Genomic DNA, 24,502 nt, shown 5'->3' on the forward strand with positions numbered 1-24,502 from the left:
GAGTTGCCTTAATTTAAAAACGTCTTGCACTAACTTATCTTACAATGCAGTATATCAGTGCCATTGTTTTGTCTCAAGATGGACACCAGTTTAGTTTTTTGTATGTTTGATACAAATTCCCTAATATAATTCAAGGCCTAGTCCTGGATTAAGCTAAACCCTGTCAAGGACTCTGACCCATAGGGGTGGTTTCCTGGACAGGGATTAGCTTAAACCAGTGCTGGGGTTTAGTTTAATTATGAAATATAACTGGTTTAACAAACATGCATTACTACAAACATTACTGGTGTGCATTTTGAGGCAAGGGCACTAATGTATTTTAAGATATGTCAGTGCAAGATGTTTTCAGTTTAGATCGCTCTTACATTTATTTTAGTCTAGAACTAGTCTACTACCTGTCCCGGAAACTGCCACATAGTGTCTGTGTTTATGAGGCCAATGTTGCTTGTTATATTTTTTATATTCATTGTTAACTTTTAAGATTTATTCCATTTAACACAAAGCCAATTCTTCTTAATTTAGTTTTTATTGAATACCAAATGCACTTTAATATAACATTAAAACTCAGAATATATCTAAATTGAAACTATTAAACTTGTTTTTGATTGGTTCATTACTAGTCTCTCTTGAGTTTACAGCTATGGGTGTGCTGATGTGATGCTGTCATCCCATTGGTTTTTAATAAACATTAATGTGTTTTTTTTAAACCATTGAAGGTTTATAAAGATTAAAATAATTCAGTCTTTATTTGACCTCTTTTCTAAGATCCGGTCATTAATCTGGAATATGAAACCTTCATATTTGTTCTGCTTTTTGTCCTCTATTACGTAACAGATTTCAGGGAAATCCACAAACAATTGCTTGTTGGTTTATGTCATTATCAGCAACATTTCTGTTTTCTTTGTAAGCAGTTGTTACCTGTTATATATAATCTTCTCATCACTAACCAGAATTTGCCTTAAGCTGTATGACGTACATTCTGTTTACCTAGCTCAGAACAACCACGTTCTTTGAATTCAGGGTACTTTTTGGCCTTCTTTTTGGCTTGATTGTAGTTGCATGTCATTGATGAGATCAACCACAATTTGGGGCCCTTGGATAGGCAGCACAAAAGCTGATTGGGTAGTAGTGAGGCAACGTGTTTCTACGCGCATCTATTTCTGACACCTATTTCCTCCCACAAAGCCTAGCAGCAACCCCAAATCCAGGAAGTGGTGGCCAGTGGACGTCTTGCTGCATGCTGAGAAAACAAGAGACGTTTGCTCAGCATGTTACAACAAAGGGAATTTACATTATTACATTCAAATTACTTTGTTAGCTCTAGCCTAGCTCAGTGAAATGAGACTACGATGAGATTGTCGTTTTGTGAAACTGATCTTGCCTTCCTTTCAGAACGCAACATTAAGTTTTTTGTGCCTATTTGACTAGTATTGGTCTGTCCTCACTGATCATCATGAGTTTACAACAGAAGGCCACACCGGCAGAGCAAACGGGATCAAACTGGAGCCCATCTCGCTGTTCAACTGGCAGGGAGAGTTCTCAGCGCTGGCGTCTCCTTAGCAGACCCTGGCTAAAGCACAGATCCAATTCGGCCCCCGAGGAACCCTTGGACGCGCAGGACAGAAGGGTCCTGATTGGACGGGACTTGCAAACACAGAGCATGACATGGTCCAGAACTAGAAGAAGCGCTTCAGCCAATCCCCCTATCTCCAGGGTCCACAGTCTTCCTGATCCGAAGAGCGTGACCAGTTGCGGGGTCCTAATGGAACATGCGAATCTACAGCGGGACTGGTTATCTCGAAGCTCGATTTCTTATCTGAAGTCTGCCTCTGAATCAGGATCAGGGAGCGAAATTCGCACAGAACCTCCAACATCCAGGCGGGAACAAAGTTCTTTCACTTTCTCAGGGATTCTGCTGTCCATGTCGAGACAAATTAGCAAAATTTTAAATGTTCCTACTGAAGCTGGGGTTGGAGAAGTCACAGAAGACGGTAGGGTGTTTGATTAAAATTTCCCATATTTTAGACTAGATTGTGTTGGAAAACGGATTTGTTTAAGTGTCACATGTTTTCTAGTAGTACTTTGGTAATGTTGTAGCTGGAAGACAACTGGCATCTAGAGCAGGACAGGCACCTCCCTATTGATTTGGTTAAAATTTGATTCAGTCACTTTCTGGACTGATGTGTCGTTTATGTTACTAGCAGTGATGTAAGTGATCATTTGACTTGAGTGAGGCGTCTCTTCGTTTTAATCCAGTCATGCCAAATCACACACCAGCTGTGAGAAGCAGCTTGCTTAATTTTGAGAAATGTCCCCGTACGTCATCTTGGATTTAGGGTTTGATCACATTTGAAGATTTGAAAAACAGTTTGCTTTTTATATTTTCACAGTTCTTGATAATAAGCATATGATGTTTGAGTCTACGCTCGGTTTATATGAGTAAACGTTAAACTGAAAGCATTCATAGTAATAATTTTTATATTTTTTTTGTCCAACATATTTAAAGATGACAGCCATCCCTTTTCGTTTTAGTTCCACTTCCCACTTAACATTTTCGCTTCCTATTACCGTAACATTCCGACACAATTAGCATGAATGCTAATTGTGTAGCATGAAAAGTCAAATTATTTTGGATGTTAACCAAACACAATCTCTTTAAATTTACACTGGCACCGATAAAGTGAATTATTGCTTTCGACTTGGATTTGACACAATTCAACATTTAATGCACGAATGCCGTGTGGTTGGTTTGGAGTTTGTGTCAACAAACCTAAGGGTCCATGGATTTCACCCCCACCTAAGGCCAACCATTCCAAGTTTTTCCTCTATTCTTTCAGAAATGTAGGAGGGAGCTTGTTCACCTCCTTTTGTATGCAAATACATGTTCCTGCCATAACACAAAGATTGTGGGCTTGCCACTTCTTAACCTTATTACCCTTTGAAAGCCTGGAGCAGAGGTGGCCTGCGGGAGTCATGAGAAAGCACCATGCATTTCCATTTGAGAGGTCTCATCAGAAGTGAGTTTTAAAGGGAGAGAAAGGCAGAGTCTTCAATAAAGCAGATTCCTATGTTAAAGCACAATGTTAAAAGTGCTGTTTGGCACATAAGTAAGTGGAGATTTCTCATTTAGATGTGGTGTGAAACCTCCAGGAATGCCCCAACCTGACAGAAAAACAGTGGGTGGGGAAAGCATATAGCCCTGCACCTGAAAGCGGGGTGCTGCTTTTCCTTGCTCGACATAACGTGCAATCCAGAGGTCACTCGAAAATGACAATTCTGACATATTTCATTGAAAATACCGTTCGAAATCACTATTGAGGTCACGGTTGAAGACTTGTATTGTTAAATTCCCAGTCCTGTTGTTTATGCGGTATGTTCTTTGCTCTTGTATAGAAAATAAAAGCATAGAAGTTTTTAATGATACGAGTTTAAATAAATAATCATAGACTGTTCATTTTCGGGTAAACTGTACTTTTTTCTTTCATTTGTAATGGTAAAACACCTAAATCCTTCAAGATTTCAGTCATTTAAAGGTGTTGCAAATACACCCACAGTAAGCGTGTGGTATATTCCTGCTGGGAGGAAAGAGAGGGAGTGCATGAGAAAAATGCAAATGATCCAGGCATGTTGACAGCAACCTATTTAAATATGTAACAATGTCTCTCAGTGGTGGAGTGTTGGACTCGTGAGGCGAACAAAGGGGTGTGCGCTATGTGCCTTAGCTCTAGCGCCGGTCCCATCTGAAACACAGCGGAGGACAGAATACCAGCCATGCAAATTATTTAACATGACAGATGTCAGGCTGTAACAAACACATGACCTTTTTATGTGACAATAACGCTTGGCTAGTGGTGAATTAAGTAAATGTGACGCATGCTAGCTGTGCACATATTTAAAGCTCACGTAACACACGCTGTTTCTGCATTTCTGATATTAATCTGGAGTACCTATGGAGTAGTATGACATCCTTTATATCTCTGAAGAGTCTTTAGTTTAATCAGATTTATAAAAGAAAGATTAGCTTTACCGAATCTTTCCGATAACGTACGAAAAAATGAAGAAGGAGGAGTTATAACACGGGAGGAGCGAGTACGAGTCATGCAACACTATACAACACTGTTTTAACTTATGATTCACTACATGTTCGTGTCATTTATATAATATACACGCGCCTATTTCCAACATAATACAGAAGTCTTACTTACCGCGTGTAACTCGTCATGAAAATCCACCGCATCAAACACACACACGCAAAACTCCGCTGCTAATCCGGATAATAAACTATATCCATTGTTTCCATAAGGCTGGATGTCTTCTCCTTACATCCAAAAACACACTTCTTGTTGTGCCATTGTTGACTTTTGAAATTAAACAAAGCTGAGTGGCGTGATAAGCTGTTAGCAAGCTCTAGCGTCTCCCGCTGACTGACGGCTGGGCGGGGTTTTCCAGGGGAAGTTTTCCGGCGGAAGCCCATATAAAGAAGTGATACGTATCGAAAACCCCTGAAACGTCAGTTAGAACCGTAATCGAAAAAAATTAGCCGAAACTTGTACGAACCCTGGCGAAGTGCATTCGGCACAGAAATACTCTGAAACACGCCCAACTGCATTTTTGACACTTTGCCTACATTTAGCATGAGGAAACAACTCTATAACTGTGTTAATAAGTCAGAATGCTTGAAATACCATTAAACCCCCCCTTTAAAGAAGTGAAATTGATTTTCACTGATGGTGAAGTAATTTTTTCCCAGGCATTGAATCCATATTTAAATATTAATGCTGATAATTAAAACCCTCTTACAGCTATATCACTGAAATGCACATTTGCATCATTAACAAAAGGCCCATACAGTTGTTTATTTACCTTTCATTTTGAGTAATAAAGAAATCATAAATATGTGCATGCAACCACACAAGGTGCACAATGATTTTAAAAGTCATAACATGCGATTAATCTGTTGCAGAATAAAGGCAATAGCAAGGCAGTGGCAACATGCTTTGTTAAGGTAATGGGGTCACACGCTGTACATTCTGCAGCATTCATGTCTTTCATTACATTACATAAAGCAATGAAATAGCGTTGTGTTTTTATTGCTTATAACTGAAAACTTCTTAAGAACAACTTTCTCCAACTCACCTTTGACTTTGTACATTTATCCATAGATAAAGCGTGAACTCGACGAGAGATGCTGTGCTCAGCGTTGCCAAGTCCTCTCCTTTTTTTTTAGTTCAGATTTGGGCTACTTTTAAACTGTTTCAGCGAGTTGATTTTTTTTCTGCGGGTTAAAGATGAAAGGATTTCGTTTATTAGTTTTTGGCAGTTGTGCTGTGAATAGTCATTGGGATGCTTTTGGGCTAATTTTGAATGCGAATCTGGCACCCCTGGCTGTACGCTTGCGCAGTCGTTTGGATCAGATTATATAGAATGTACATGTAAACAACAAACATTTTAATCAGATATCAATGTTTAGGGTGCATGTAAATTGTATTGTCGTAACCTGTTATCAGATTAAATTCAGTCGTTAATTTGGTCCGAGTTATCCATTTCAGAAGCAACTTTAAAACATTTTTTTTTTGTAATTAAAGAAATCAATGTTTTTACAGAATTGTATTTTTATTCAAGTATCTCGTGTCAAATATCAGACATGCACAGATCAGAAGGTCTTTAAGATCATGAATAACGTTTTAGTCAAGTGACCCTAAACCTTTGACAGGAAGATTATGTCAACCGAGTCAGGCCTGGCACATGTCAATCAAAATTCCTGTTCAGTTGCACAATAATGCAAGTGTGTCCAATAAAAGTAATCATTTTACTCAATTTAGTGACCTAACAGCACCTCTGCCTCCCCCCTCAATAGAAGTTTAGTCTTTTTTGAAACCGAAATGTTATTTAGATTAAAGATTTAAAGGTTCTTTATGGAACCATTCAGCCCAAAATTATTCTTCTATCGCATCGTGAGGCACCTTTATTTTTAAGTGTGGCTCTACAGTGGCACAGTATAAAATTATTGTACTGCCGATGTGAATTATAAATGACAAAAAGCACTCTCCTGTCGCTGTTATGGCATATACCCTTCCAAACCCCATTCTGCATTTTGTCCTGAGAAATGACCTAAAAGCGTTTAATATTCATGAACATCATTAAAGTTGAATTCTAAGGCACGTTTAAAGAGAATGTGAATCAATTTAACCGCATGTGGTCTTGTAGTGTGAATTTATGTTCAACTGTCTTTGCTTTAGACTTTATAAAATTAATTTTTCATTTCTAATTACGCATTAAGTATCTGGCGAAATATGAATGCTTTGTACTACGTGTTTTTGTGTCATCAATATGTCTAAGCTCGTACGTTGTTTTCATCTGTGGTGGCACGTCATTCCTCGTGTCCCGGGGTCATCGATGGTAAGACGAGAGCAGCGCCCCACCTCGCCCCGCGGTCAACAGCTGTTTCTCACAGACCGGCCACCGTCCTAGGTTACTGATTAACCCAGCCCACTACAGTACATCCTGCTTAACCAACTGTGTCAAAACAAAGTCGCAACTTCCCCTAAGCATCCTCACTTTGTTCCTCCAGCTGGAAGCTAGAAACGCATCCTCACAGAGCTGCAATCACAGCTCAATCTGTTAATTGCAGTCATTTCCTCTGTGTGTGTGTGTGTGTGTGTGTTGACCCAACCCCCTCATCTCCCCAGACACCAATTAAAGCTGCTAATTTGAAAGGTTTATGAATTACCATCCCAGGTTAAGAGATGGGTATTGATATGTCTGTAAATGTCTTGCTGTTATTCATTTTTATGTGTTATTATACAATAACTTTGCCCTGCTTTGGACTCTACCATGGTAGTGTATTTGCTGCAATACCTTAGAGTAATAAGATGCATGTGAACGCAATGACCTAAAAATATTGCAACATACATTTAGGGCTGCAACGATGCAACATTGATGTCATCGATTGTGTTGGCTTTGAAAATGTGCGTTGATCCGCACACATTATTACTGTATTAGGCAGTAGGGCATCATGGTATTGATGAAAAAATGCAATATGTGATAATTTCAACCTTAAACTTTGATTATGCATAACTGTAGTGACGTTTTCCCAATGTTAGGACGAATTTATGTGGCATTAATGGTACACGATGCCCTAAAGTCTTGTTTGCGTTTTTTATATTAGGAAATTTTTAGGGATGCATAGATACCGATACTGGTATCGGGTATCGGCCTCGATACCACATTTTCTAAAGTACTCGTACTCGTTAAAAGTCCCCCGATACCAGGGATCGATACCACGGTCTGAGAAATGTCTATGTTTGAGTGGCGTGTAAGGGGTTAATGCCTCTTGTGTTGTCCAAAGAGGCAGAGTTTACAACAAACTGGAAAACTAGTCACTTGTTTTTTTGTTAAATTATATGACTAAAGCTGTTACCTGTAAATTTGAATCATGTTTTTTATTAAGTACTCAGTATCGGTATCGGCAAGTACTGAAATGCAAGTACTCGTACTCGTACTCGTATTCCAAAAAAGTGGTATCGGCGCATCCCTAGAAATTTTGAAAGTTTAAAGGGATAGTTCACCCAAAAATGAAAATTCTGTTATCATTTAATCACTCTCATGTTGTTATTTCTTTGTTCTGATGAACACAAACGGAAGATATTTTTTGACATGTTTGTAACCAAACCGTTTGTTGATCCCATTCACTTTCATAGTACACAGTTTCATAGGAAAAAAGTATACCATAAAGTAAATGGGGTTACAATCATTTCTCAAAATATCTGCCATTATGTTCATCAGAACAAATAATTGTATGTGGGTTTGTAACAACCTGCCAGTGAGTAAATGATGACAGAATTTTCATTTTCGAGTGAACTATCCCTTTTTTTTTTAAAACATTAAATAGTAAAAGTTTGAAATACTAATGGTAGTTGTACTAATTATTTATTGGCAAGTCAAAAAAGAATCTGCTAATCCAAATCATAATTATTAGATTAATTGACAAATTAAATTGATAGGTTAATAAAAAATAAAAGTTAGTTGCAACCATAGACTGTTAAAAATATGGACGTAGTGTCCGTGACATCACCCATAGGTTTGTGAAGAGCTTTAATGAAGCCAATGGTAGACAGAGCCTGTCGTCTTCATTTTGGCTGGGTGTCACTGCTCATCACTTGGGATAACCGAAAATGGGTAAGGAGGCGGTATGTGGGTGAAGCTGAGGTGGCTGGTTGTTGAAACCACTCCCGCCTAATTCAACGATAGTGACAGCAGTGGCAGTTCATCCGTCACTAATGGCCACACCCTTAAAGGATTAGTTCATTTTCTTAAAAAAATCCAGATAATTTACTCGCCACCATGTCATCAAAAATGTTGATGTCTTTCTTTATTCAGTCAAGAAAAAATTGTTTTTTGAAGAAAACATTCCAGGATTTTTCTTATTTTAATGGACTTTCAGGGCTCCAGACTGCCACTAAATGGTGGGATTTTGCCACGAAAATTTGAGAGTGTGCTACCAGTAAATTCGACCTTTTTTTCTGATGTGACAGTGAATTTGAAACAACACATTGTACTTTCTGCATCTATCATCAAAGTATGTATTAGTAATACAGTGGAAATTTGTAGAAATGTGATTATTTGGTTAGCATGTTGATTTACGGTGTGTGCCCCTAAATGTTTTGGTTGCACCCCTAAATTTTTCAGTTGGGGGCCACTGTGCTCCTAGTGAAAAAAGTTAGTCTGGAGCCCTGACTTTAATGGACCCCAACACTAAACAGTTTAATGCAGTTTAAAATTGCAGTTTTTAAGGACTCTAAACAATCCCAAACAAGGTATAAGGGTCTTCTCTAGCAAAACGATTGTCATTTTTTTGTCAAAATAAAAAATATGCACTTTTAAACCACAATTTCTCATCTTCCTCTGGTCGTGTGAAACGCCAGTGCGACCTTATAATCCTTTAATTATGCAGAACTTTATGTAGCATTCACACCACATGCGGAAGAGGCGGCAAGCGCGAGTGATGTACATGACGAGTGATGTCAATGCAAATATGCGAATAGGCATCCTGCGGCATGGTATGCGCAAATGGCGTGGTGGGAAACGCGCAAGTTGAAAAATCCGAAGTTTGGCGGATATTCGCGCCACGTTAACCAATCAGGAGCTTGCTCTAGTAGTGACGTGATTACAAATAGCGAGCGGAGTCGCAGAAGCCCCTCCCATGACGCAAATTTCTGCTTTGATGTCTCAAATGACTAGAATTTCACATGCGGCTTTAATGCGCGAATGAAGCGAGTAAACGCAAGCGCGTTTTTGCCGCCTCTACCGCGGCTGGTGTGAATGTACAGTTAAGGCCGCGGTATACTTTTTTTCCGCGTCCGCGTCCGGCTCGCGCGCGCACGCGTCCGCGCAGCTTTTCGAGGATACTCCCCGCGGCTACACGCGGATGGCCGCGTTCGACACTATACACAATACAAATGATTTCTTATTCAAATTATTAGTCTAACAGGCTGTCAGGGCAGCACTGATTTGGCGACATTTACAGTACATTAAAACATTAGGATAGGTGAAGAAAAGTAACTGATCCACCATTGAAAACACAGTTTAGAACAAACAAGAAGACAACAAAGAACAGGAATCAAACAAACATGCTCCAGAGCTTTCTGTTCTTGGAAGAAGTAAAAGTTAAAGAAGAAAAACCATAGTGTGTGTGCAAATGCTGTCTATTTCCTTTGTATAATTGTTTATAGTGGAGTGCACTGTCTAAATATTTTCACGCGCATGCGCTGTTGTACGCGGACTGTACGCGCACTGTCCGCGCGGTCTCAAATTTTGGGCTGCACGCGGACGGTCCGCGCGGCCGGCCGCGGACCCTCTTGATGACGAAAATGACGTCATGCGGACGGCGCGCATACGCGGATGTCCCTAGTATACTTTCGGCTTTAGGCTTAATATAATTTAAACGGATGAGTTACAAAAAATTCACCCTCTCAGGGCTCTAGAGTGCGACCAGGAGTTCGAGGGAAAAAGCCATGGTCCAGATTTACGTGTGTGTACATTTAAAAATGCGTGTGCGCTCCAGTCAGAGAGAGAGAGAGAGCGAGAGAGAGAGAGAGAGAGAGAGAGAGAGAGAGGTGAGTCAAAATATTTTCATTCATGTTCACCAGAACAAAGACATTTATACAGGTTTGTAACAACATGAGAGTGAGTAAATTATGACAGAATTTTCATTTTTGGGTGAACTATAAATCCAATGTGGTCAAAAATTAGGGTGCACCCAACTTTTGTGCTGGTGCACCTAAGAAAAAATGGCGCACCAGTGCAAAAAGTTAGTCTAGAGCCCTGCCTCTGCACAGTTATCACGAAGAGCAAAATTAGCTAAAAAGACCAGAAACACTTTTTGTTCCAGGCTGTAAACAATATTTTCTGCTGTAAAGTTGGGCATTTTAACATGGATGTCTATGGGAATTGACGCCTTTTTGGAGACAGCCTCTAGTGGCCGGTCTGTGAATTGCGGATTAAGTCACTTCCGTATTGGCTTCATCATAGAGATCGAAAGGTTGCCCCCCTGGGTTGCAACCTTTCATACCTGATCATGGTGTATATCAAAGTGCATATATGAATAGGTATATAATTCTTTTGTAAACTTGAAATTTCATTGAGCAAATTCTTTAATTATTATATGTTAAGCTTTTAAAGCCTCATGTTAGACTACATGTTATATTAAGTGAATATTTTTCAAAAATATAATTTGTCATACTGTAGTATTATTTAAAATAAACAATAAAGTCAAAAATTGTGGTTAAAAATTGTGACCAATTATACGACTTCCCACGTGAAGTTATTTAAATTTGAAGTTAAAAGCTTGACTTTGATCATTAGATGTGTTAATGATTTATACATTAACAACTCCAATATCAATATATACCCATATTACTTGCAGATACCATTATATAGATATCATGGTCAGATTAGATTAGATCTCTCTCGCTCTCTCTCTCTCTCCCTCTCTCCAAGTCACCTGTCTACCTGCTGTATCCACGCACTTCCCTCCATGTCGTGGTATTGTCATTGGTTGGAGCTGTTTGTTTTTAATGGTTGCCGTGGACACCAGGTGGTTGAGCGCTGTGTAGTTTGGATTAGGATAGGGTAGGAGGTGAAGCCTCGCTTGCTCTGTGGCAAAGTGACACAAAGCATCTTCTGTTCTCCATCTTAGCAATCTGTTTGTGTTTGTGTGTCAGGGTGTGCACACACCTGGCAAGCACTGTGGGAATTTGGCATTAGGACATACATGAAACCGATGAAAAGAGCCATTTGGACGAGAGCACACAGTATAATCACTCAATTCAGGAGTGGATGTTTGAGTATCTGTTCAATAGTGATGTCATTTGAGCCTTTTAAATGTGTACTGAATATACGATAGGGAATCAAGAACCAGTTCTGCTAAGCGTACAGCAATACGGGGAAACAGTTTATTTATCTTTTAGTTAAGTTGTTAGTTTGCAGACTTAATTTAATGCAATGACAAATCTTTCTAGGGTGTGTTGTCCTCCCTGGTTACACGCAATGACAAACGCACAGTGAGCAAATGATTCCAACAAGTGACTTTTATGAGCATTTTTAATGGAAAAAGACAAATCAATCTTAAAGGGGGCTTTTTTTTGGTGTCCCAAGTACGTATGTTAAGTTCTAGCTCAAATTACCATATAGATATTTTATTATAGCATGTGAAAATTGCCACTTTGTGGTGTGAGTAAAAATGTGCAGTTTTTGGTTGTGTCCTTTTAAATGCAAATAAGCTGATATCTGCACTAAATGACAGTGCCTTGTGTGGTATAATTATAATAAGATCCCCCTTTGACATCACAAGGGGAGTCAATTTTTTTTAAATGACCTATTTTTTCACATGCTTGCAGAGAATGGTTTACCAAAACTAAGTTACTAGGTCGATCTTTATCACATTTTCTAGGTTGATAGAAGCACTGGGGACCCAATTATAGCACTTAAACATGGAAAAAGTCAGATTTTCACTATGTGCCCCCTTTAATCTCTTGAGTTATTGGTATAAATCTGTCTGGAAACTTTCTTCACTTAACTTGAAGTCATTATTGTAGTTTAATGTCCAACAATGTGAAAGTCAAGAAATACATTATTTAGTCAGGAAAACTATTCCTAGTAATTTTCGTTCTTCAATGATCAAATATTTGATTTGAATTGTTGAGAAAACCAGAACTGGAATCAGAATGAAATGTGTTTCAAAGAAAAATAAATGTGCCACAGATATCTTCTCCTGACTGTAAACGGATGTCAAACCAGAAGCAAGCGAATTTTAGTTCTGCAACGGCTGACGCTTCCCTGTTGTCTCGTATCCGTACACTTCTGCTTTCCTCAGAAATTTGCAACATGCAAGTAAACCAATGTCTATGATGGTGTAAAAACATGAGTGTCCTTGTCTGATTTCTTTGATGCTGTGTTACATGACCGAGTAAATATTGCTGTGTGAACTATTTAATCGTACTTATGCAACAAAAATAATACTTGTTGGTAGTCTTAAGGCCTAAGTATAGTCAATTTTTTACTTGTATGTGTGGGTCCGCACACAGTTTTTATCATCAGAAGAGCGCGCGTGCCACTGTTTTTTGTAACCCTGCATACATAGTACGCATAGGTCACGCATGTGTGCATACATCAGAATGTAGTATGTATCCCAGGAGATGCAATGCATATTGCCGCAATGGGCATGCGTCGACTGTGTGTGTACACATACGGTTCAAATAAAGTATACTTTGCAGGGCTGTGCGTTCGACCGTTCATGTTTACATAAAAAACAGAATATACTCTGAGCTTTAGGGGTCTTTGGTGAGGGGGTTTGGTTTTACTGAGGTAGCTGTGTTTCAAAACCGTTGAATGTTTTTGTGTGGTGGCATTGATAAGCAGTACCAAGCACCCCCTACCATCTGAAACCCCATACCAGACAGGTGGTACGACCTCTCCTTCAGCTGAAGACATTCCAGGAAGGGCTGCAGGGGTTTGGATTACTCTTCCTCAGACACATGTGAGCCGCGTCTGGCCTTCGGTGCGTGCCTGTGATCATAGAGATGTACTGTAGGCCTGAAAAGGTCTTTGTCACTCGCATGACCTTCACAGATGTATGATCCACATGCCAAGCTGCTCTATCACACTTTAAGATGTTTTGAGCGTGATGAACCAAACATGCAACTGCATCAGCTAATCTGCTTTCATAACATACAAACATAACATAGTTTTGATAAAAATGTTTAAAGACTGATGTGGTAGCTAAAACAAAATTGTGGTGTGGAGGGTGCTTTCATTTTTTTTTTATGACGGTCATTGCTGTTCTTCAGAAGTATGTGCACATGTCTGTCACTTAATCCTCATGTCTCAAATATTACAAATCGCATCAATATTTGTATTACATATGTAGTTTGAGTTTATCAGATGCACACTCACTTCCTGCGAGTCTGTGTGAACCTTCACTAACCTCTTGGTTGAGTGCTATTTGTGAGCTCCATTACAGGGTCACAAACCGGCAGCCCTGCAGATCAGCTGGCAGCCACCCTGCAGTAATTGTTTTCAAGCTGTGCTGCTTCACAAACAAACATATGTGAGCACCGAGGTCTCGTACAGGACACCCACCCAGTTACAGTCTTACTCGCTATGCAGCTTAGTTGCTTTCCTGCACAGTGGGAAAATTGTACTCATTGTCAGCTGACTATTGTGGAGATAATTTGAGGGTTCCTCTTTTATATCTCTCATAAATTCTCACACTATACATGCACTTGTGTGGGTGTTTTTATTGAAAGGCATAATTTGTTTTCCATGTTAACAAAAAGGAGCAATTTAAATCTTTCCGATACGCCCAGGATCGTTATCCCTGTAGGAAATCTGAAGGAGTAAATCCGTTTTTGAGCATGCTAACTCAATTGTTGTGTTTTATAAGACGCTGAGTTAAAATAGATGAACTTACAAAATTACCTTTTATTTCAATAACGTACTGATTTTGCACACAAGAACATGTTAAAGTCTTCCTGTACTCAAGCATTTTATCTGTTAAAACTCATCTTTGAGCATCATGATAGCATATTTAAATGATTTACCTGTTTTTTACCATTTACCTTTAAAACAGTTTAAAGATAATTCCGGTATTTAACACTTCGAGTCTCATTTCTGGTTTGTTTTGGATGAACTACAGTGATGGACACAGAAATTTTGACAATGGGTCGTGTGTTGACTTTTTGATTCGTTTAGAAGCGTCTCTTGACTGCTTCAGAATGGAAGTCAATGACCATGTACAAACATGTCATTAAAACAACACTTAACGTTCATTTTCAAAACTGTACTACTCACCAAGTGGTTCGTGGTGTTCGTTGATGATTAAAAACAAATATATCTGCGCAATGTATATTTTCAATCCGTGTTATTTGCAATAGTGGAACTATTTTTTCAGATACCTCACAACCGCGTATATACTTCTGCTCTATATTTGAGTCTGAAGCGTCAGCACACTCCCAACCACTTGATGGCGACATCACTTTGCCGTACAAGGACGCTGAATGGAACTCGGTGTCTAGCGTATAGACAGTCACAATCGAGCTCAACTTCAAACCTAAGGCTGGTCACTGAGCCATCAAATATGTGAAAAATGTATTTAAACCGAGCAAAAAAACTACAACCACATGTAAACAGACCCCTTTTCCGTTTCCAGCGGCGGAGTGATATATCAGCGAGCAATGAGTCTTCCAAGAGAAGTCAATGGAATTTTACAAAATGCCAAATAAAACACGTCAGAAACTGTATTTCGCTACACAACTTGTTTTTAATCATCAACGAACACCACGAATCACTCGGTGAGTAGCACAGTTTGAAAATGAACGTTAAGTGTTGTTTTAATGACATGTTTGTGCATGGCCATTGACTTCCATTCTGAAGCAGTCAAGAGACGCTTCTAAACGAATCAAAAAGTCAAGACACGACCCATTGTCAAAATTTCAGTGTCCATCCCTGTAGTTCATCCAAAACAAACCAGAAATGAGACTCAAAGTGTTAAATACCGGAATTATCCTTTTAAATGTAATTCTACAAACTTGCCTCATTGAGTATACGCAAATCTATAAATATGCAAATTAGTCTACGCCTCTACTCAGTTGCACAGCTCGGATCATAGATATGAATATGTGAGTTAAGGGCCGTTCACATTATAACGATAACTATAAAAAATATAGTTTTAAAAATTGTTTAATATTAAAGGGAATAGTGGAGTTTACACCACAACTTTAACGATAAAGAATACAATGAACAATATTGTTGTGATCACTTTCCAGACTATTTTTTTTCCCTTAATTGTTTATATACAGACACCAAATAGTAAATAATAAAAATGTCTACTGAATATAGGATAGAGGGGAAGAAGTTACTATAATGAGGCTTCTGACATATTTTTTTAACTTTTACATGTAAAATGTTAATAACGAAATCAAATTAGAATAAAACTGGAATAAAAACATATTAAATATATATATATATTTTTTGCTATGATATGCCTTTATATGGCAATTTTTTTTTTAAAACCACTTGCTGCTCACGGTGCTTAGTGGACATATACACTGTAAAAAAAATCTGTAGAAATTGCAGCTAGGTTGCCGGTAACTTACCGTAGATTTAAATTTATGTTATTTACTGGCAAAATTTTGTTCAAAGTTAAATAAACATTAAACATTTACAAGTCTTTGTCTTTACAGAGTAAAACTAAAAAAACAGAATCAAGCAAAACATTCTGGGAAACAAAATCTGAAGCAAAAAACAGAAAAGATTAATGATGATTTCTGGTTCCCAGAATGCTTTGCATGAGGCTGTTATTGTATAGTTTTATTCTGTAAAGATAAAGACTTGTTAATATTTAAAATTTATTTAACTTTGAACAAACTCTTGCCAGTAAATAACATAAATTTTAATCTACGGTAAATTACCGGCAACCCAGCTGCAATAACATTGTAATTTCGACTGAATTTTTTAAATTATAATTAATAATTAGTTACATTTATATAGCGCTTTTCCAGTGCTCAAAGCGCTTTACATATGAATGGGGGAATCTCCCCGTTATTGTTCTTTGTGTCGTGGATGGTTACAAGTGTGTTTTGGTACTCAGCCCGACTCCGTTTTCCAAAACGTGCAGCCCTACTAAATATTGTATAAAAAGTCACGAGAACCAATCAGATTTGAAGTTACAAATGTGCCGCCTCACGTGAACCTGCTGTGAAATTCAGACTGTCTCATCATCTAGTTAATTTTCTATTATATTTTGTTTTTCACATCGTCAAGTGAGAAGTTGGGTGGTTTCACATGTGTGTGTCATTAAGGCTATGGTCATATGTGGTTCTGTGGTTGCATGTTTACCTTCCAAAGAAATGCTCGGTTTGTTCTCTCAGGTACATTTTTTTTTATTACTTACAATGCAATGCATCTAACTAAAGATGCACTGCTTGCTGTTTTTGTTTAGTAGGTTTTTTGTTACTTCTGAAAAACATGCAAGGTTTCATTAGTATCTCGCAATGCATGACATTCAGACTTGACAGCTCATAATAACACACAGACAGTACATGTTGGGTAACATCCTTTTCAGTCTCCAAATTCTGTGTCTGTGCTGACGTAGTGCTTTTATCTACAAGATATTTGAAGTAAAATATGATAATTGAGGTATAGATGATGGACATGCTGAACTGTAGTTTCATTGAGTTTTTGCAGAGGTTATGTAACAGAGGACTGCATGAAGGACTTTGTCAGGACAGATGTGTTTTTTCACGCTAGATTTAAGATGACATTCATGCACTTCAGTACATATTCCCCTTTCTGAACACCTCAGGGAGTGTCTTTATATACCGCTGCTATATTTAGCATAAGATCACAGTAATTAGGTTTCCGGGTAAAATTAAATGTTTTGCCAGGAAGTCCTTGACAAACGCTCATTTCGTCACGTTTTGCTTGTAACCAAAATAAATGTGTACAGTGATGAACAATGGACATCCATGAGGATATCATACAGCCACAACTAACCAATAAATCTCAAGTTTTTACCATTATTGAAGGTCACATAACATGCACTGTTTCTGCTAATCTTGAGTAATATTGCATCCTTCATATCTCTGAAGAGTCTTTAGTTTTTATGTACCACTTTAGTTTACTGTAACACTACTTTCCGAAAAAGCCAAGCTTCTGGAGGCGGAGCGAGTCATGAGCAAGCAACAGACCCAAAACATTATTCCACTACCTCTGGATTACTTACGATTCACAACATGTTTGAGTCTGTTTCATATATGCACTTAAAACAAAACACAGACATTTGATGGAGTTTTACATACCGCCTGCGACTAATGTCCTAGTTGTTTTATCCAGCGTTAAACAAACACACATGCACAGCTCCGCTGCTATCCTGGATAAATAATATACATTGTTCCCATAATGCTGGGTTTATTGGGAAACAGAAAAGCTGAAATTTACCTCACAAACAACACACACTTCTCTGATGACGTTGATTTCATGTCGACTCTCGGTTGCTTTGTGTGCGCTATTCGGGGTAAAGTGCCCATATAAGGACTTCCACAGCACTTTCTGCACTGCTTACGCAACAGATTCAGTAGTCAAAAAAACTTTCCAAACTTGTATAAACCCAGACAAAGTGCATTCGGCACAGAAATACTTCGTCATATGTCCAAATGTTTTTTTTTAACTTTTTCACATGTTTAGCATGAGGAATCTAACTCTTTAACTGTGTTAATAAGTCAGAATGCATGAAATCCCATTAAACCCTCCATTTAAGATATGATTGCAGTATTATATCCAATATTTTAACTCGTGAACTTTCACATGATGCAATAAGAAAAAAAATCAGGGTATGTGATGTAATTGTCCAAAATAATATTTACATTGGGCAGACACCATGCACAGGAATTACCCTATGACAATATTATTAGAAACTCCTCCACCTAGTCACACAAAAGGACGGTTTAGCATTGCAGCTCGCTTTGCAGCTCAAATATCAAACTTTTCTGAAAAGCACGCGCTTCACGTTTCCTCTTCCGGATGGTGCGATCGCCCCGCAGAGTTCCATTGTAAGTCCATTATGGTAAACCGAGTATGCTTGAGATGCCATGGATAGGCCCTTCATTGTATTTAACACAGAATCTTCCTTTAACCTTGGTCTTCTAATCCCTTTAAAGGTTGTCTTAGTTTTGCACATTATTGCCCAACTGATATAAAAAATCTGTTATGTCTAATCAGCATAACATATGCAATCAAGTCAAGTTCTGTGAGATGTAAATGAGAAGTCCTGGCTCTGAAAACACTATTGACTTCTTTCTAAAGGCGGGAAGAAAGGCCTTTGAGAGGCAGATCCATCTGCTGGTTTTCGAGAAATCTCTGATTCTAAGCATTCACTGGCCTTTCCCCAGAGAGACGCTGTGATTTGCACATAGCTGGTATGAACAGGCGCAGATGAAGACCTCATCCTCACCAGAACAGCGAGGCGATGAATCTTTCCCAGAATGCTATTAAAATTCCTAAAATAAATTCGCTTGGGCTCTGCTATCATGAATCAGTCACGCCAGTACGTGGCACAGTAGCTTATAAGGCTTAATTTGTATGCATGTAGAGAGTAAGAGTACTGTGGTACTTACATAGTTTTACTGTTGCTCAATTGCTAGAACATTGCAAATTAAACACCACAAAGGTTGTGGGTTCGAACCCAGGGAGCACACACACACACATACACACACACACAAACAGGGAACATTTTTAGCTTGAATGCACATTATGTGACTTTGCATGAGGTGTCTGGCAAATGCATAAATGTATATTTACATGATTATTAAAAAAAATATTTCTAACTATACGATATTTACTTGCATTTCCAGTATAATATGATAGACAACCGTAAGGCAATTGTAGGCTAATCGCCTTGAAAGTTTAAACATTTCAGAGCATCCCAGCCAGTCAAACATAACATTGACTTTCAGGTGTTACCGTCTATATGTCTGACCAATGGCAGTATTCATGAAGTCATTTATATTTGCATTTTGCAATATGGTGACGCAGTATAAGTGACACACTTTTAAATCAATGTTGATTTTGGCTTGACTGAACAACAGGGATATTTCCGGATCTCTCATGCCTGTCATGGAAATCTGCTTGCATCATTACATAAGATATTGTTTCCCATCAGATGGGGCTGTCAACTATTTCCAAACAGCTTCACACGTCTGCTAATAGCATATGAGATCTCAGGAGAAAGGTCTTTATCTCACCCGCCCATATGCTTATGTGTTGCCACCGTGTCGCTGAGAGCGAGCTGTCGTCTCTAACAGACTGGCTTTAGATTGGACTGACTCCCGCCCCTCCTACACATTTCACCTCCATCTCTCCACAGGCGCTCCTAGTGGAGCGCCGCCAGTGTCTCTTGTTTGTCTCCAAGCACTTACCCAAACACCCATTAAAGAATGTCTGTTTACTCAGTTGTATACTTGTTTGCAGAGCAGTAAATAGAAGGACAGTTTGTGTTGTTGTCGGTATGAAATCTCTTTATTTCTCTGTGTGTGTCCCTCTCCCTTATTATGTTTTACAGATTTTAATTTGTTTGGAAATTATTTATTTATTTTCGTTTGATGTCACCATTACTTGACTCTTTAACTTACCGATACTGGAAAAGCGGCAAGACCCATTTCAACATCTATGTGATGGATTTCTGCATAAACCAGAAATTTAAAAATAGCACAAAGTAGTGCAAAAAAAAAAAAACTCTATGCACTAAGTGCCCAGTTGATTTATCTATCGAGTATCCAAGTAGACAAAATGCTATTCTCTGACGATTTTTTTCATTGTAACATTTGCAAGCTAGTCATAGGCAAGCGCATGCAATTAATAAACCTAGCTAGGATGCACGAGTCACACCCACTCTCTTGAGACGCCTTACGTCACTTTCTTCTGCTCTGCGTGCCCTATAGTTAGTCATGCTGCTTGGGAAAAACTGAAGTATAGCCACTAATGGCCCAGTCCTCCTGATTCAGAGTGACATCAGCGCTGGTGACCTCTGACCTCAGACCCCGACATGTTCTTTTTGTATCTCGCTCTGGTCAGCCGTATAACCGATCTGTCAGCTGGAGCTGATTGATGAGGCTAAGTGAAGGGCTAAATGATCAATTAATAGACAAGAGGGACTATTGGGCTTTTCTGTCAGTAATTGTTTCTGACAAGTATTTCCATGCGATACGAGGCCGTTCCCAAAATGCCTTTTTCCTGTGTCGTTTTAAAGGTGACCTGAATGGTAGTACGCATCTATTTTTACTTTACAAAAAGCAGATGTTTGGCACATTCATTGTCTGTTTGTTTTCTCCGTGAGAGATGCAAAGAATTATGGGCTTCCTGGAAACTGCGATATCCTTTTCCCCCACTGGGATTTAGGAAGAGCAGAGTATCATGAACAGAACTGTCAACTAAAGTAACACTGCTCTCTACAGGCCGTAGTGTGCAATGCATCATACACCTACATTTTTATTTAAACTAATATAAAAAATTACTAGTTTTGTACAAGAATTATCAAGTGGAAAGTGTATGTTTTGTATGTCTTTAGTCATCATTTATCATGAATGTAATAACTACTTAAAGGGATAGTTCACCCCAGCTATTATTATTTTTTTGTATAGAAACATATTTCAAACTTTACAAACTAGGGCCGTACAGGTTCATGAAACCCAACGTTACAATGTCCCCAGAGTACATATGTGAAGTTTTAGCTCAAAATACCATATAGATAATTTACTATAACATGTTTTTTTTTTCAAATTGCCACTTTGTAGGTGTGAGCAAAAATGTGCTGTTTTTGGGTGTGTCCTTTAAAATGCAAATGAGTTGATCTCTGCAATAAATGGCAGTGCCGTAGTTGGATAGTGCAGATTAAGGGGCGGTATTATCCCCTTTTGACATCACAGGGGGAGCCAAACTGCAATGACCTTGCAATAAATACTTTACCAAGACTAAGTTATTGGGTTGATCTTTTTCACATTTTCTAGATTGATAGAAGCACTGGGGAACCAATCATAGCACTTAAACATGGAAAAAGTCAGATTTTCATGATATGTCCCCTTTAAAGGGATATTTTACCCCAGCTATGAGTTTTTGTAAAGAAACATATTTCAAACATTACAAACTACGGCCATACACGTTCATGAGATGTAACGTTACAAAAACCTATCTCTTTACTTAAGAAGACATTTAATAACTGTATGGTTCAGTTTTTGATGAATTAATGCATCGTTTTGGAGCTTTAAAGGGGCCATGGCACAAGACTTTTTTAAGATGTCAAATAAATCTTTGGTGTCCCCAGAGCACATGTGTGAAGTTTTAGCTCAAAATACCAAATAGATAATTTAGTATAACATGTTAAAATTGAGACTTTGTTGATGTGTGCAAAAATGTGCTGTTTTGGGTGTGTCCTTTAAAATGCAAATGAGCGGATGAAGTGCAAACACTGATCACAATAATGGTGGTTTGTTGCAATTGAAACTCAATTGTGCTGTGAATTATTTTCTCTCTCTCTCTTTATCTCTGCACTAAATGACAGTGCTGTGATTGGATAGTGCAGATTAAGGGGGCAGTATTATTCTAATAAGAGCTCCTTATGACATCATAAAAAGGGCCAAATTTCAACGACCTATTTTTGTATGTGCTTGTAGAGAATGGTTTACCAAAACTAAGTTAATGGGTTGATCTTTTTCACATTTTCTAGGTTGATAGAAGCACCAGGGACACAATTATAGCACTTAAACATGGAAAAAGTCTAATTTTCATGCCATGGCCCCTTTAAAAAAAAATGGGGCACTATCCGAAGCCATTTTAAAGCTGAAAAGAGCCATGATATTACTTAATGTAACTCCAACTGTGTTTGGTTAAATGAAGAAAGTCACATACACCTCTGATGGCTTGAGGCGAGTAAAATTTGGGCGAATTTTCATTTCGGGGTGAACTATTCCTTTAATGCGCAAGATGTTTTTATTCAATATAACTTAAATATAGACCAGCAAAAAAAGCCTGTTTGTGCCAATCAGAAAACTAGCTGACAGCTTTCTGAACAGTTTGTCCATACAATGTTTAAAATCACTCATTTGGTTTGCAGTTTCGTATTGTGCCAGTAGTGGTGCAGAAATCCCTTACCATGTCTTTGAATGAGTTTGGTGTGACTCATTTTCTTATGAAGAGTGTTTTTGTCTGTAATCTATTTCTGAAGCGAGCTGGTGATTAAATCACGAAGAGAAGAGAGTTTGTGCCCCTCTCAGGGCTCATGTCTATTTTTGCAAGATGAGTGCACGGTCACGTGTTTTCAAATAAAAACCTTGCCTCAGTCCCGGGGTTTAAGTCAATGCTAAAATGAAGAGAGTCTGCTTTTGCAATAGTGTCGCTCTGTGGAAATCCCTTCTATGTCCTCTGAGATGTGTCTTGTGTCCTCTGTGCACAGATGTGAAAGGACCGGCCAGCCATCACTTTTCCTGCGGCCAGTCGCCGTTCACAGAACCGTGCGTTTGGGAGAGGAAGTACTGCATCCTGACCGATAGCCAGCTCATTCTGCTCAACAAGGAGGAAGAGGTGAGCGTGTGCCTTTCCTATACATTATCCCCTCATTCTTCTCCTTTCCTTTCCCTTATGGAGATGAGATGGACAGTTTTGTGCTTTGTTGTAGCTTTCTCATTGAATAGTCAGTTTTACAATTTATCACGTTGTATTCAATGCATTAGTCTCACTGCGTGCGGTTACCGATTTCCCCTTCAAGTATAATCAATTTACTTAATGTATAGAAATTGTTTGTGATTGACAGATTGCTTTCAAATGCATTTATACGGTCACTTAATTAGTAGCCACAGTGTATAAAGGGACGCTGCTGGAAATTGACCTCCATCCAGTGACCTCTGAACTCTGCTTTGTTTGCCAGATGCCATCCGAGATCCATGAAAGCCCCACAGCATCCTCATCAAAGGCCCGAAGCCTGAGACGGACAGTCAGCGTGCCCTCTGAGGGACAGTTCCCCGAATATCCACCAGAGGGAACCTCAATGTCAGGTAAGATGCATATGGTGCTTGTTTGTTATGGTATCAGTAGCCTACTGCATAATCCACCTTTACTTAAATGAAACAATATGTTATTTATTCAGAATATGTTGCATAACAAAGGAACTGTTGTGACCCTGTCTGTGAAATCCAGTTTGAAGTCTCATAATTTAAATATGAGGTTAGGAGAATCAAAGTGTGATTTTAATCTTTGACATGACCTCACTCAGTCATGTTTTAAAGATATCAAGGTTAGATTATCACGGAATGTTATAGAGAGCTTTTATTTAACAAGGTTTCCATGTTTATTCCCTATTATTTCACTTGGAAATATTTAAGTCCTTAAAAGATCTGGAAGTTTATTTTTTACTTACGTACAGACTGTAATATCCACCAAATACTTTTGTCAGAGGCTCTTTTTTTGCTTTGAAGCTTTTAAACATAGATTGTACCACTGTCTCAAGTGATTCTCTTGTGTGATGTACCGTAGCTTTAGGATGTTGTTAAAGGGACATTCCACTGTTTTTTTTAAATATGCTAATTTTCCAGCTTCCCTAGAGCTGATCTTCGGGTCTGGCGCTAGCACTTTTAGCATAGCTTAGCACAATCCATTGAATCTGATTAGACCATTAGCATCGCGCTAAAAAATATCCAAAGAGTTTTGATATTTTTCCTGTTTAAAACTTGACTCTTCTGTAGTTACATTGTGTACTAAGACCGACAGAAAATTAAAAGTTGTGATTTTCTAGGCAGATATGGCTAGGACACAAATCACAACTTTTAATTTACTGTTGGTAAATATCGAAACTCTTTGGTTATTTTTTTGCGCAATGCTAATGGTCTAATCAGATTCAATGGATTATGCTAAGCTATGCTAAAAGTTCCAGGGCCAGACACTGAGATCAGCTGAATGGATTTCAAAACGGTAAGAATCAATTTTAAAGGCACAGTATGTAAGAAATGTATATCAATTAATCATAAAATGGCCCTGATATATGTCACTAGATATTAAGAAATCATTTTCATTTCAAATACTTATATCACTCACAACAGTAGTCCGGACAGGATATTGACATTTAAAAAGTGGAATTGCAGCCCTCAACTGATGTTTATGTTGTCATGTTGTGTATTGGCCACCAGTTGTGTGATTGCATACCAGTTTGGGCCACAATCCTACATACTGTTCCTTTAAACTCTAGGGTAACTTGAAAATGAGCATATTTTCAAAAAAAAGTGGAATGTTCCTTTAAACCTGGTACCTTACACTGCAGTTTGTATCATATTGATTTGTGCGTAAGTGTGAGGTGATTCATGAACAAAGTCACACCACTAGGTGCATTCGTAGCTCCATTATTCCTAGCCATTACTTTAAATCCAGTAGAAGATCAGAATAACAAAGTGTAATCGCCACAGGC

At 38.5% G+C, this 24,502-nt stretch overlaps 1 protein-coding gene across 5 annotated transcripts in view; it reads left to right on the plus strand.

The window, feature by feature from the left end:
• The window catches only part of rasal2 (RAS protein activator like 2), a 90,381-nt gene that overhangs the window by 19,801 nt on the left and 46,078 nt on the right, over positions 1-24,502 (plus strand). For 3 of the 5 annotated variants that reach the window (XM_065276623.2, XM_065276622.2, XM_065276624.2), the window contains exons 1-3: positions 1,197-1,991; positions 22,502-22,629; positions 22,973-23,099. In XM_065276623.2, the coding sequence (XP_065132695.1) occupies positions 1,454-1,991; positions 22,502-22,629; positions 22,973-23,099 (793 nt within the window). In that variant the 5' untranslated portion in view covers positions 1,197-1,453. Of the gene's footprint in view, positions 1-1,196; positions 1,992-22,501; positions 22,630-22,972; positions 23,100-24,502 lie in introns of those variants that run through there. The other 2 variants (XM_065276621.2, XM_065276625.1) reach the window with 2 other exon arrangements.

Source organism: Paramisgurnus dabryanus, chromosome 6 (genome assembly GCF_030506205.2).
Source record: "Paramisgurnus dabryanus chromosome 6, PD_genome_1.1, whole genome shotgun sequence".
NCBI lineage: Eukaryota > Metazoa > Chordata > Actinopteri > Cypriniformes > Cobitidae > Paramisgurnus > Paramisgurnus dabryanus.